Source organism: Gekko japonicus, unplaced genomic scaffold (genome assembly GCF_001447785.1).
Source record: "Gekko japonicus isolate JY-2015 unplaced genomic scaffold, Gekko_japonicus_V1.1 scaffold25, whole genome shotgun sequence".
In the NCBI taxonomy this organism is placed as follows: domain Eukaryota; kingdom Metazoa; phylum Chordata; class Lepidosauria; order Squamata; family Gekkonidae; genus Gekko; species Gekko japonicus.
Genome location: NW_015171502.1, coordinates 486,058 through 501,199, shown reverse-complemented (window position 1 = coordinate 501,199; position 15,142 = coordinate 486,058). Strand labels below are relative to the sequence as shown.

The window sequence follows — 15,142 nt, the reverse complement described above, 5'->3', positions numbered from 1 at the left end:
GTTATAACAATACTGTCCATAGCTCCACGGGCATGTCTCCTTATAAAGCTGTCTCTGGTTACGACACCCCCCCCCTTTCCTGGAGGGGATGGGCCAACGTCCTGTGGGGGATGCTGATACATGGTGTATGTCCTTGCAAAAAGCATGGCCTCTGTTATGCCAAACACTTGACGCAGCCAAGGCTGCTTACAAGACCCAGGCAGACAAGGGTAGGGTGGTGGGGTTTGATCTGAAACCTGGGGATCTTGTGTATGTCTCGACCAAGAACATTAAGATGCTGCGACCTAGCAGGAAATTGGGGTGGAAGTTCATTGGTCCATTCAAAGTGCGTAAAGTCATAAATAATGTGGCGGTTGATGTTGTTTTGCCTAAGAATTTACGTGCTCTGCATTCTGTTTTTCACATGAGCCTGTTGAAGAAGGATCCTGGCCCGTCTCCCTGGAGACCAGCAGTTACTCCTCCTCCACCTGTCATTTTGGAAGGGGATGAACATTTTGAGATCGCTGATATCCTTGATTGTAAATTGAAACGTGGTAAACTCTGGTACCTTATCGAATGGGTTGATTTCGGTCCCCAGCACCGCGAATGGGTGGAAGAAGGGGATATTCGGGCCCCTTACCTGATCCGTAGTTTCCACAAGAGGTTCCCGGACAAACCGGGAGGTCTCCCGCCCAGCCCGGGAGATCTCCCGCCCGACCCGGGAGGTGTGTTTTAGATGTATTTTAAGGGGGGCAGTATGTCAGCAAGCTGCCATTCTGTTTTCTGTGACCTCTGTGTACATATCCTTACCCTGTTGCACCCGGCTTGTTTCTATTATCCTGCTTCTGTGCTGGAATGCATAAGATAACTACTGGTGGATGTGTGGGGGAGAAGATGCTGTAATGCTTGCCTATTGCTATCTCATGAGAACTGCACCTGTGTTTTGTCTGATATTCTGCCTGGTTCCCATGGACTGGGCGCGCAACCGTTTCATTAGCCCGCCAGCGGGAATATTATTCATTGGATATGTATCTGTTTGAATTTCCTTTATTATGCTCGCCCTACCTGTGTATCCCCAGTTCTAACAAAGAACGTGTTTGAGTATGTCTTCAACGCTTTGAAATAAATTTTGCTTTTCTTGAAAACGTGGATTTATTCTCGATGCTTGGGGATCCAACACAAACTCCTTTCCGTTCCCTTCCTCACAACAGACACCCTGTGAGGTTGGTGGGGCTGAGAGAGCTCTTTTGAAAACTGCTCTTTCAAGAACAGCTCTGACAGAACTATGGCCTGGCCAAGGTCATCCAGCAGCTGCAAGTGGAGGCGTGGGGAATCAACCCTGGTTCTCCCAGATTAGAGTCCACGATATTAACCACTACACCAAACCGGCTCTCTTAGATTTCTCTGGATGGAAGTCTCCAAAGAAGAATAGGTGAGATTACTTGGTGGGTAACTGGGACTTTTTGATTATCCCGAAAAGCAGTGAGACAAACTGCTGAAATCTGATTTGCCTTTAAAACGATTACTTGCTAAGAAAGCAGTGCTTGGTCCTTTGATCATTTTAGCATTTATTTTCGCCATCATTATAGGATTAACTTTTTTGTGCTTGCATTTCGTTCTGTCCAGCTCGCTAAAGAAAGTAACTTCTTGTAGTGTATTCAAAGCTGGCTTGAATGCATGATATGTTGTGAAACATCTAATTGAAGTGTAATGTAAAGCTTCGTCCTGGGCTAGGATCCAAATGCATCCAATCGTGTTACTAGCCCAGGAAGCACCTAACCAATCACCTTCTAGCAAGCTCCCTGAGCGGGAACATCCGTGATTGGTCCTTATGTGAACAACCTTATTGGTTGGTATTTGTACAGTGGGTGTGGCTACATTAACCGGGAATGTTTAAAAGCAGGACAGCTGCAATGTAAAGGCTGTTCTGGCTATCAGATGTTGATCCGTGTTGGAGTTGTGTTCGAGTTGAAGAATAAAGCTGTGGTCTTGCTGAATCACTCTCCGACTGCTTTGTTAAGTGAGCAACTTAACACTTCTTATCTCGATAAAAGTCCCTGCAGTTGTTCTGTCTGGTTTGCTGGTTACACTCAAAGAACCATCCTCACTAGCTGCCTCTTTTTGTATTATCGGAATCAAAGGTCGTTCATCATCCCTTAATAAGATAAATCCAGGAGAACACGGTGTTACTAAACATTTTGGGGGGAAAACACCAAAGTAGACAAACCATCTACAGTGTTTTTTTGTATTTATATTAACTTCCACACTGAAAATCCCCTTTTTTTCATTTGAAATGTTTTGAAAGGGCAGAGCTGTTAAAAAAAAGTGCCAAGTTCCAGTTCTCTGCTTGGATGCAGGAGGGAAGCTCTCGCTACAGCCTCATTGTTCAGTTGCTCGACTTCCCGTTCGCCCTTCCTTCGCGCGTTTCTCAACCCCTCCTCGATTCCTGGTCAGAAGACAAGCAAGAGCCCTGCTGGCCCAAACCAAAGGCTGTCCTGGTTCCACCAGTGGTCAGTCCAGATGTCCTCACCTTGCAAAAGCTATAAGCAAGGGAATGGGGGTAGGGCTGCCACCTCCAGGTTGGGAAATTCCTGGAGATTTGGGAGTGGAGGCCGAGGAGGGTGGAGTTTGGGGATTTATCCAGAAGCTAAATAAGCTTCACTGCAGGGCCTCAGATTGTGAGACGCCCCTAAATACAAAATAACTTACAAAACTGTTATTGTTCCCCCCGCCCCCCCCCCCGTTGGTAATGTCATGCGGCCTCTTCAGGGGTCATTTCGTAGAAAAAGAGCTAGGGGAACTCATTAGCATACCTCATTAGCATATGCCACACCCCCTGACATCAGGGGCCCGGCGGTGGACCTGCAAGGCCAGCAGGAGTGCGAGGAAGCCCCGCCAAGGCCCTCCCTGGCCCCAGGCAGGCAGGGGTGGGGAGAGGCGGGGAGGAAGCAACTTACCCTCCCTCTTCTCCTGCCTCCTCCTGGCTGAATGAGGGCTGGAAGCGGGGCGGCCGGAAGCGGGGGGCGGGGCTCCGTCATGTGCCCCGCCCCCTGCACCTCACCCGGGGGAACTGTGTTCCCCCCCGAAATGACCTCTGGGCCTCTTCAGCTTGACATAACTTCAGTGGTACGTAGGGTTGCCAGACACACACACCCCAGTGGAGGCGGGGGGCCCCCTACTGACAGACTCCACCTCCCCACCACGAATTGGCTGGCCAGGGGGGGGTCTATCCTGAAAAAAAAGGGAAATCCATCCGACGTGCAGTGGCACATCCATGTCACTCCCATGTGACCTGAAAGTGATATCATCACATCCAGCCTGGGTGACGCTCTGGTATTTGGGCAAAAACTCTATGGTAGAAGCCAAATTTACTATAGAGTTTTTGTCCCAATTCCACAGCATCACTTCCAGGTCACAGTGGCAGTGGCGTAGACACATCGCTGTACATTGGCTGGGCCTCTCTGCTGCTCCCAATACATCCTTTCCCATCCACCGCCGGTTGCCTGGAGACGTCCATCCCTAGCATGAGGCCTGTCCCTCGAGGCAGCTCACCCTTGCCCCTTCCTTTGGCAGCTGGAGGGTTTCCAGGCCACAGCCAGCAACCCCTGGGAGTAATTAGGGGGTGGGGACTGGTGTGCTTGCATCACCTTGGAAAGCCAATGTCACTTCCGGTAAAAACTGGAAGTGATGTCATGGGACGCTCTAGGATTTACAACTGCTCTATGGTTAAATCACATAGTGGGCCGCTTGACATCCCTAGGCTGCTGTTTCAATGTAGGAACCGCTCCTAACCACAGGCCCCACTGGACAAGGAGCAAAGGTGGCATGTTTAAGAGCCACGTGGGGCTTGCAAGCCACAACGTAAGTATCCCTGAGTTAGGGGATCCGCATAAGCTGGCCCTGCCAATGGCCGGTGATGAGGATAGTTGGCAGCCCACATCCAGTGGCAGTGAATCCCACAGGTGAATTGCACTCCCTGAACAATCCCCTTCGTCAGGCTTCCACCGACCCGCTTAGTTCATAGCAGGGCTATTTTTGGGCAGGAACGCACAGGAACGGAGTTCCGGCTGGCTCCCAAGTTGGCCACGCCCAGCAGGAACTCATAATAGGCCACACCCAACAGCAGGAACTCATTAGGATTGGCTACATTAGGGGTGTGTGGCCTAACATGCAAAGAAGTTCCTGCTACAAAAAAAGGCCCTGGGTTTTGACAACAAACAAGGTAAACAGAATAATAAGCAAAAGGTGGGTGTGGTTGGATGACCACACTTCTGGTAACAATGGGGTGTGGCCTAGTATGCTAATGAGCTGTGCTGTCCGGGGTGTGGCCCAATATGCTAATGAGTTCCTGCTGTTGGGTGTGGCCTTCTATGCTAATGAGTTCCTGCTGGGCTTTTTCTACAAAAAGAGCCCTGCTCGTTGTGTAACTCTATCCAGATCTCTCAAAATCACATCGATCTGCGGAAAGGCCACGGGAGGAGGGCTAGAAGGACTGTGCCTGAAGCAATCCAAAAAAACCCCTCCAGGGTTCCCTCTAAGCTGAGTGAGTGTAAGCCAGCTCCCAGTTTTTCAGTCTCCAGCGCAGAGATTTTCGTCTCAGCTCAGGAAGGAGGGCTCCAGGGCAAACTAATTTAGGCAGCAGCCAAATCGCTCCCTCACACCTTTAATGCCGGGAGCTCACAATGTAGACTTTTGGCTCACACGACTCCGCGGCTTAGAGGGAGCGTTGTCCCCCTCTTGGGCTGGCAAGTTTCCCAAAAATGGAGTTTCGAGAAACGTCAACATCCCAGAGCAAATATTCCATGACCTCGGTCCCTCCTGCACCGTCCCCTTTGCTTGGTCCCTCGCCAAGAACAGCCGGTACCTGGGCAAGCGGAACTGACAGATCTCTGCTAATCTCAGGGCTTTGTGTCTCGCGGCTGACGGGACACGATTTCTTTTGGGGAAGGTGAACACGCCCCCACATGGGGCTTCATGATCTAACGGGGTTGACGTCCCTGGCCGTCGTGCCCTCTGCAATGGGAGCCCTGTTGAGTCACTGGAGCTGCGTCAGGTTAATTGGTGACGAGGGAGAAAGTCACTCTGCACAGAGAATCAGAGAATCATAGAGCCGGAAGGGGCCTCCAGGCAATGTTCCCTCTAAGCTGTGGAGTCTTGTGTGCAAAAATTCTACTTTGTGAGCTGCTGGCACGGAAGTTGTGAGCGAGCGATTGGGCTAAGAAACCTCAAAAAGGATATTATAGCGTTGGGGAAAGTGCAGAAAAGGGCAACTCGAATGAAAGACGGGTTGGAACACTTTCCCTATGAAGAAAGGTTAAGGCACTTGGGGCTCTTTGGCTTGGAGAAACAACGGCTGAGGGGTGACATGATCGAGGTTTACAAGATGATGCATGGGATAGAGCAGGTGGAGAAAGAGGTACTTTTCTCCCTTTCTCACAAGACAAGAACTCGGGGGCACTCAATTAAATTGCTGAACGGTCGGGTTAGAACGGATAAAAGGAAGTCCTTCTTCACCCAAAGAGTGATTAACACATGGAATTCACGGCCACAGGAGGTGGTGGCCGCTACAAGCATGAAAGGCTTCAAGAGGGAATTAGATAAGCATATAGAGCCACAAGGCATAGATAGGAACTCTCCGTCTGGGGCAAGGGATGCTCTGTATTCTTGATGCTGGGGGGGGGGGCGACAGTGACTGACCCAAGGTCACATCAGCAGGTGCAAGTGGAGGAGTAGGGAATCAAACCCGGTTCTCCCAGATTAGAGTCCGCACACTTAACCACTACACCAAACTTGGGAGGGCTTCTAGTGTTTTGGCCCCACTGGTGGACCTCCTGATGGCCCCCGGTATTTTTGGCCACTGTGTGACACAGAGTGTTGGACTGGATGGGCCATTGGCCTGATCCAACATTGGCTTCTCTTATGTTCTTATGTTCTTACTGCATCAGTTAGTGTGCTCTGGAGCCGTCCTTCCTGAGTGAAGACAAAAACTGTGTGAGCCGGAGGCTAAAAAAACTGTGAGCTAGCTCCCTCCGAAGTGGTACCTATTTATCTACTTGCAATTTCTTGCTTTCAAACTGCTAGGTTGGCAGGAGGTGGAACTAGAGACGGGAGCTGACTCAGTCATACGGCACACTCGGGTCTCGAACTGCTGAACTACTGACCTTCCACAGCCTGCAGTTCAGCGTCTTAACCACTTGCAGCTCCTTAAATAAACAAACAAACAAATGAATACATTGTAGGAAATTCACAAATACCTCCCCTTCCACACCCACAGTGACTGCTGTTCCATGCCAAGAAGATGACCAAAAAAACCAGGATCTCCAGCCAAAAATGGCTTCCTGACCCCAAAATGGCGATCGGCATTTCCCTGGGCGTGCAAGAAAGGGCCAGTGTTCCCTCTAAGCTGAGTTAGTGTGGAGCCAGCTCACAGTTTTTTTAGCCTCCGGCTCACACAGTTTCTGTCTGAGCTCAGGAAGGGACGGCTCCGGAGCAGACTGATTTATGCAGCAGCTGAATGGCTCGCTCAGAACGTCAATGCCAGTAGCCCACAGAGTAGGATTCTTGCTCACAAGACTCCACAGCTGAGAGGACCACAAGAACTAAGCCCTGAGGCAGCCCTTCCCGGCCTGTTCCGCAGTGCACGTGTTTCAGCGGGGGAAGGGCTGTGGCTCAGCGGCAGAGCACCAGCTTTGCACGTGGAAGATCCCCGGTTCAGTCCCTGGCATCTCCAGTGGTGTCTGCTGTGGGGAGGGGGAGGGAAAGGAGATTGTAAACCGCTCTGAGACTCTTTCGGATAGTGAAGAGCAGGGTATAAATCTAATCTCTTCTTCTTCTTGTAACAGTGGGAGCTCTCCAGCCTGGAGGTTGGCAAACCTAACCTGGAGGTTGGCATATCCCTAACTTGAATCCTATGTTTCTGACCACGAGCGGCAAATCTTGAAAATTCCTTACCCAGCAGGGAAAGCAAAGATTTATCTGGCTATTACACTCCTAAATCATACTGCCTTAAGATGATGGAGAAATAAGCAGTGTCATTTTCTGTTATCTCTAATGTCCACGTGTTGTGTTGTGTTTTAGTCAAAGGGATGGAGCGGTTCGAAGTGTTTCAGAGAAGAGCTGTAAAGAGAGACGGGCGTTTATGCAAAGATACAAAAGGATTCTGCCACCAGCCCGTGAAGACTGAACTCGGCAGACAAATAACTGGGAGGGCCGCACGCAAAGCAAGGCAAAACCTTTTGCAAATGCCCAGCAGGACACTTGATGACTCATTTGTTTCCCTCTACCTGGCTCAAACCATCTCCAGGCCAGATAATGAAACTGAAGCTCAAATACTTTGGCCACCCAATGAGAAGGGAGCACTCCCTGGAGAAGACCCTGATGCTGGGAAAGACTGAAGGTCAAAGAAGACGGGGACGGCAAAGGATGAGATGGTGAGACAGTGTCATAGATGCAACGAACATGAAGTTGAGCCAACATCAGAGGATGGCGGAAGACAGGAGGGTCTGGTGGGAGCTGGTCCATGGGGTCGCGAAGAGTCGGACTCGACTGTGCAACTGGACAACAACATTGGGTGATGTGAAAGACCTCTGCCTGGGACCCTGGAGAGAGTCACTGCCAGTCTGAGCAGGGGCTGTGGCTCAGTGGCAGAGCCTCTGCTTTGTCTGCAGAAGGTCCCAGGTTCAGTCTCCAGTTAAAAGGATCAGGTAGTCGATGATGTGAAAGGCCTCTGCCTAAGACTCTGGAGAACATAGCCAGTCAGAGTAGACATTGCTGACCTTGAGGGACCATAGGGACGTAAGAGAAGCCATGATGGGTCAGGCCAGTGGCCCATCCAGTCCAACACGCTGTCTCACACAGTGGCCAAAATCCAGTTGACCTCTGGCTAAGACTCTTATTTATTTATTTATTAGACTTTTACCCTGCCCTCCTGCCAAAGCAGCTCAGGGCGGCTTACAACAGTTTAAAAACCAGCATAAGAATGAATACAACCTCACATCTAAAAGAATACAATCAGTAAAATAGCCAAATATAACTTATTAAATTACAGTTTAAGCATGGCGGCCATCCATTATAAAGTGCTAGAACGATCAGTGTGATCTGGGCTATTAAACGCTTGCCGGAACGGCTCCGTCTTTACCGCTCTACGGAATTGGTGGAGATCCCGCAGAGCTCGAATTTCATTTGGGAGCTGATTCCACTGTACAGGTGCAGCTAGGGGAAACGCCCTAGTTCTTGTCGCTGTTAGCTTAGCGTCCCTAGGGCCAGGGGGGACTAAGCGATTCTGCAACTCAGGTCTCAGTGCTCTTGGGGGGAGATACGGGGAAAGGCGGTCCCTGGAGAACATGGGCAGTCAGAGTAGATATTACTGACGTTGATGGCCCATAGGAGCATAAGAGAAGCCATGTTGGATCAGGCCAATGGCCCAGCCAGTCCAACACTCTGGGTCACACAGTGGCCAAAATCCAGGTGCTACCAGGAGGTCCACCAGCAGGGCCAGAACTCCAGAGGCCCTCCCACTCTTGCCTCCCAAGCACCAAGAACACAATATAAGAGAACATAAGAGAAGCCATGCTGGATCAGGCCAATGGTCCAACCAGTCCAACACTCTGGGTCACACAGTGGCCAAAACCCAGGTGCTACCGGGAGGTCCACCAGCAGGGCCAGAACTCCAGAGGCCCTCCCACTGTTGCACCCAAGCACCAAGAAGACAGAGCATCCCTGCCGGAGACAGAGTGTTCCATCTAGATCTTGTGACTAATAGCCACTGATGGACCTCTGCTCCAGATGTTTCTCCAAAACCCGTCTTGAAGTTGTCCATCCTAGTAGCCACCATCACTTCCTGTGGCAGTGATAGACTGATTCGGTATAAGGGAGCTTCCTGTTCATGTGCAGTTTTGCTTCACAAGCTGCTGGCCTCAGCCTCTTTTGATACAAATCTCAGAGTTGTCTCCTGGGGAACACATGAAGCGGCCTTAAACGGAGTCAGACCCTTGATTTGTCAAGTATTGTCTACTCGGACTGGCAGCAGCTCTCTAGGCAAAGTTCTTTCTAGTCACCCAGTGATGTCATCGTTTTAACTGGAGGTGCCAGGGATTGTATTTGGGACCTTCAGCATGCAAAACGGGTGATCTACCACTGACACCTACTTAATCCTAGAGTAGGAATGGAACAGATGGAGAGAATTGCCCCCCCCCCCAACATTAGAAGAAGAAGAGAAGAAGAGATTGGATTTATACCCTGCCCTTCACTCGGAGTCTCAGAGCAGTTTACAAACGCCTTTCCCTTCCCCTCCCCACAACAGGCACCCTGCGAGGTAGGTGGGGGCTGAGAGAGCTCTGACAGAAACTGCTCTTGAGAGAACAGCTCTGAGAGAACTGTGACTGACCCAAGGTCATCCAACAGGTGCAAGTGGAGGAGTGGGGAATCAAACCCGGCTCTCCCAGATTAGAGTCCGCGCACTTAACCACTATGCCAGACTGACAGAGTATTGGACTAGATGGGCCATTGGCCTGATCCAACACTGGCTTCTCTTATGTTCTTATGGAAGATAGATTAGACAGATTCATGGAGGAGGAAGTGTCTGTCAATGGATAAGGGGAGCTTCCGTGTTCCGTGGCAGTGTATCTCTGAACGGAATACGAGATGGAAACGCCGTCACCTTTGGGGCCGTGTTTGTGAGCCTTCCAGACACAACTGACCGCCTGGCTGATGGAAAGGGGCGACATGGGCCCGTGGAGTCAGCCTGCAGGACTGCTCCTTGGTCCTTAGTGCTGCTTGAAAGGCAAGACTAGGCTTTAAGGACCAAGAAATTGGCAGTCAGGATCGGGGAGGGGCTGTAGCTCAGTGGCAGAGCCTCTGCTTGGCATGCGGAAGGTCCCCGGTTCAATCCCTTGCATCTCCAGCCTAGAAGGACCGGGCAGTAGGTGATGTGAAAGACCTCCACCTGAGACCCTGGAGAGCTGCAGCTATCCTCAGTAGGGGCTGTGGCTCGGTGGCAGAGCCTCTGCTTGGCAGGGCTATTTTTGGGCAGGAACGCACAGGAACGGAGTTCCGGCTGGCTCCCGAGTTGGCCACGCCCAGCAGGAACTCATTAGCATAATAGGCCACACCCAACAGCAGGAACTCATTAGGATTGGCTACATTAGGGGTGTGTGGCCTAACATGCAAAGGGAGTTCCTGCTACAAAAAAAGGCCCTGGGTTTTGACCACAAACAAGGTAAACAGAATAAGAAGCAAAAGGTGGGTGTGGCTGGATGACCACACTTCTGGTAACGTGGGGGTGCGGCCTAATATGCTAATGAGCTGTGATCATGGGTGTGGCATATTATGCTAATGAGTTCCTGCTGTGCTTTTTCTACAAAAAAAGCCCTGCTGCTTGGCATGTAGAAGGTCCCAGGTGATACGATCACCACCTTCAAGTCCTTAAAGAGCTGTCCCGTAGAGGATGGTGCAGAGTTGTGTTTTGTTGCCCCAGAAAGTTCGGCCAGAACCAATGGATTGAAATTAAATCAGGAGAGTTTCTGGCTAAACATTAGGAAGAATTCCTCTTTGGAACAGCCTTCCTTGGGAGGTGGTGGGCTCTCCTCCTTCGGAGGTTTTCAAACAGAGGCTCGATGGCCATCTGACAACCATGCTGATTCTGTGAACTTGGGCAGATCGTGAGAAGGAGGGCAGGAAGGATCGCGCATCAGTGCTTAGTCCTCGTGGCCCTTCCTTACACACCCAGGGGAATGTTGATCGCCACTTTGGGGTCAGGAAGCACTTTTTCTCCAGGCCAATTTGGCTGGAGATCCTGGAGGTTCTGGGCATGAAGCAGCTGTCACTGGGTGTGTGTGGAGGGGGAGGTATTTGTGAATGTCCTGCATTGGGCAGGGGGTTGGACTAGTTGTCCCTGGAGGTCCCTTAAGAACATAAGAACATAAGAGATGCCAATGATGGATCAGGCCAGAAATTCCAGGTGCCATCAGGAGGTCCACCAGTGAGGCCAGGACATTAGAAGCCCTCCCACTGTTGACCCCCCCCCCAAGCACCAAGAAGACAGAGCATCACTTGCCCCAGAGTCCCTATCTATCCCTTGTGGCTAATAGCCACTGATGGACCTCTGCTCCATATGCCTATCTAATTCCCTCTTGAAGCCGTCCATGCTTGTAGCCGCCACCACTTCCTGTGGCAGTGAATTCCATGTGTTAATCACTCTTTGGGTGAAGAAGGACTTCCTTTTATCCGTTCTAACCCGACCGCTCAGCAATTTCATGGAGTGCCCACAAGTTCTTGTATTGTGAGAAAGGGAGAAAAGTACCTCTTTCTCTACCTGCTCTATCCCATTCATAATCTTATAAACCTCAATCATGTCACCCCTCAGTCGTCGTTTCTCCAAGCTAAAGAGCCCCAAGCGCCTTAACCTTTCCTCATAGGGAAAGTGTTCCAACCCTTTTATCATTCGAGTTGCCCTTTTCTGCACTTTTTCCAAAGCTATAATATCCTTTTTAAGGTGTGGTGACCCTTCTGACTCTATGATTTTGTGATTCAATCCCCGGCATCTCCCGTTGAAAAGGATCGGGCCGTAGGTCATGGGAAAGACTTCTCCCTGAGACCCTAGAGAGCTGCTGCCAGTCTGAGTAGCCAGTACCGAACTTGATGGACCGATGAACTGATTCATTATAAGGCAGCTTCATGTGTTCATGTGTGTTCATATTCCTCACTAGCCATTTGTTTTCGGGACTAATCTTCCATGCTCCCCCCCCCCCAGCATAATTCTGCTCCCCCAAGGCTGCAAACTATTTCTGGACATTTGGGGGGAGAGCAGGGTCTGGGGAGGGACCCCAGCTGGGTATAATGCCACAGAGTCCGCCCCCCAAAGCAGCCATTTTCCTCCAGGGGAACAGATCTCTGTGGTGAGGAGGTCAGTGGTCATTCCAGGTCTCCAGGCCCCACCTGGAGACTGGCAACCCTCGCTGCCCAGCTCGATCTGTCCTCGGAGCCCCGTGCCACTCGAGGAAACGGAGAGCATGAAAACGAAACGGGAAAAGACCCAGGGTGCGGGTATGTGTGTGTGTGTTGATCTCAGCAGGCAGAAAGTTTGTGTCAGAAGGACACAGCTGCCTTTGCGGCTTGAGTTCCAAAGAAAAGGGAGAGGAAAGAGAAAAATCTGCAGACGGAACAGTCCTTCAGCTGTGCACTGCTTGGCCATGAGGCCCTGCCCGGGTGTTTTGCCTATGAGTTTAGACTTGGATTCCAGCAAGTTGGTTTAAAAACACACACACAGAGAGAGAAATTCACGGGAAGCTCCCTTCGACTGAGTCAGGATATTTATTTATCCAAGCCAGCATTGCCTGTTCTGCTGGCAGCAGGTCTCCAGGAGAAAGCCTAGATAGAGAAATGTCTCTTGACAGACAGACAGACAGACCTCGCGTGAGGCTGGGGAAGATAGGTAAAATGAATGCAGATAGATAGATAGATAGATAGATAGATAGATAGATAGATAGATAGATAGATAGATAGATAGATAGATAGATAGATAGATAGATAGATACATACATACATACATACATACATACATACATGACAGATACATGATAGATAGAGAGATAGCGAGACAGATAGACAGATAGATACATGAGGTCCCCACTGCTGGACCTCCTGATGGCACCTGGTATTTTTGGCCACTGTGAGAAGGAGGAGGAGGAGATTCGATTTATACCCCGCCCTTCGCTACCCAAAGGAGTCTCAGAGCGGCTTACAAACTCCTTTCCTTTCTCCTCCCCACAACAGACACCCTGTGAAGTAGGTGGGGCTGAGAGAGCCCTGACAGAAACTGCTCTTTTTCAAGGACAGCTGTGCCAGAACTATGGCTTGCCCAAGGTCATCCAGCAGGTGCAAGTGGAGGAGTGGGGAATCAAACCCAGTTCTCCCAGATTAGAGTCCGTGCATCTAACCACTACACCAAACTGCCAGAGTGTTGGACTAGATGGGCCATTGGCCTGATCCAACATTGGTTTCTCTTATGTTCTTATGGAAGATAGATAGATAGATAGATAGATAGATAGATAGATAGATAGCCTCTTCTTTAGATAAGATTATATAGATAGAAGAATGCCCCTCTTCTTTAGACAGATACATAGATAGAAAGAATGCCTAGATAGAGAAATGAGTAAGAGCCCAGTAGCACCTTAAAGACTAACAAAATTTGTGATAGGGCCCTGACTTAAATAGCCCAGGCAAGCCCAATCTCATCAGATCTTGGAAGCTGAGCAGGATCAACTCTGGCAAGTACTTGGATGGGAGACCTCCAAGGAATACCAGCAGTCGGGAGGTGGGGGCAGGCGTTATTCAGCCACCCCTCTGAATATCCTCCAGGCCCCCAGAAGGGGTCAGTCACCAGAGGCCGCCATTATTTCCAGGTGTGCGTGCACACACATTCTCTCTCTCTCTCACATGCACATATGAAAAATACAAAAAAATACCCCCAAAACTTTAGTAGGGTATGAGCTTTTGTGTGTCACTGCTCACTTCTTCAGATAAGCAGTGACTTATAAAAGCTCATATCCAAGCACAACTTTTGTTAGTCTCTTTAAGGTGCTAGTGGACTCTTGCTCTTTTCTACTGCTACAGACAGACTAACAGGGCTACCCATCTTGATCTATCTAGAGAAATGCCTCTCAGACAGACAGGCAGATGATAGACATACAGACAAGCAAGCAGAGCTGTCAAAAGACATGGCCAACCAGTTCCTCTGTAGGGCCAACAACAGGGCAGAGAGATTGAGGCCTTCCCCTGATAAAACTGATAACATCAGAAGATCCCTGCTGGGTCAGACCAGTGAGGGTCCCTCGAGTCCAGCATCCTGCCTCACACAGTGACCTCAACCAGTTCCTCTGGAGGGCCAACTACAGGGCAGAGAGGCCGAGGCCTTCCCCTCATAAGAACCCCTCATAAGATCAGACCAGTGAGGGACCATCTAGTCCAGCCTCCCGTCTCACACAGTGGCCTCACCCAGTTCCTCTGGAGGGCCGACAACAGGGCAGAGAGGCCGAGGCCTTCCCCTCATAAGAACATCAGAAGAGCCCCGCTGGGTCAGACCAGTGAGGGTCCCTCGAGTCCAGCCTCCCGTCTCACACAGTGGCCTCACCCAGTTCCTCTGGAGGGTCGACAACAGGGCAGAGAGGCCGAGGCCTTCCCCTCATAAGAACATCAAAAGAGCCCTGCTGGGTCAGACCAGTGAGGGTCCATCTAGTCCAGCATCCTGACTCACACAGTGGCCTCAGCCAGTTCCTCTGGAGGGCCAACAGCAGGGCAGAGAGGCCGAGGCCTCCCGGCTCTGGGATTCAGAGAATTAGTGCCTCTGGATGTGGAGGTTCCCTTCAGTCAACATAGCTAGTAGCCATTGATAGACGTGTCCTCCATGAACCCATCTAATCCCCTCTTAAAAGTCTTTATTCGTGTGGCCATCACTACATCCTCTGGCAGTGAATTCCACCTTTTTAATCCCTCTCTGTGTAAAGCAGTGCTTCCTTTTGTCCGTCCTGAACCTACTGCCCGTCAGCTTCACTGGACACTCTGGAGTTCTAGTCTTTGGGGAGAGGGAGAAAAAAGTCCTCTCTGTCAACTCTCTCCGCCCCGGGAACTAATTTGATAAACCTCTGTCATCTCCCCTTTTCGTCGTCTCTCTTCTTACCTGAGAAGCCCCGGACCCTTCAGCCTTCCCCCCTAGGGAAGGTGCTCCAACCCGCTCTGTACTTTGTCCGGTTCTGCAATGTCCCATTTTGGAGATACGGTGACCAGAACTGTACACAGTGTTCCAAAGGAGGCCGCACCACAGATCTATGCAGGGGCATTACAATTCTCACTCCCTTTCCTAATAATTCCCAACACAGAGTTGGCCCTTTTCACCTCTGCAGCACACGGGGTTAACGCTTCCACCGAGCACTCCACTGTGACCCCAGGATCTTTCCCCCTCCCTGCCCCAGCAAGCTCAGACCCCATTTGCCTATACTTTTTTGCCCCATGCGCATCGCCTCACATCACCCAGTCTCTCCCCTCCCCGGTCCTCGCGTGCCAAATTTCACAAACACCCACCTGGCTGCGGGCACCGGAGCCCTGGCTTAACCAAGCCGGCCGTGGCGACGATCAGAGAAGCCATCAGGGAGGCACCGGCCAGCCACAT

The 15,142-nt window shown here is 50.7% G+C and overlaps 1 protein-coding gene across 1 annotated transcript in view; it reads right to left on the bottom strand.

Annotated features, from left to right (window-relative positions):
* Nucleotides 1-15,142, bottom strand: part of IL6R (interleukin 6 receptor) — a 54,305-nt gene extending 39,163 nt beyond the window's left edge. The window contains exon 1 of the mRNA XM_015419098.1: nucleotides 15,055-15,142. Coding sequence (XP_015274584.1) covers nucleotides 15,055-15,142 — 88 coding nt within the window. The remainder of the gene's footprint in view (nucleotides 1-15,054) is intronic.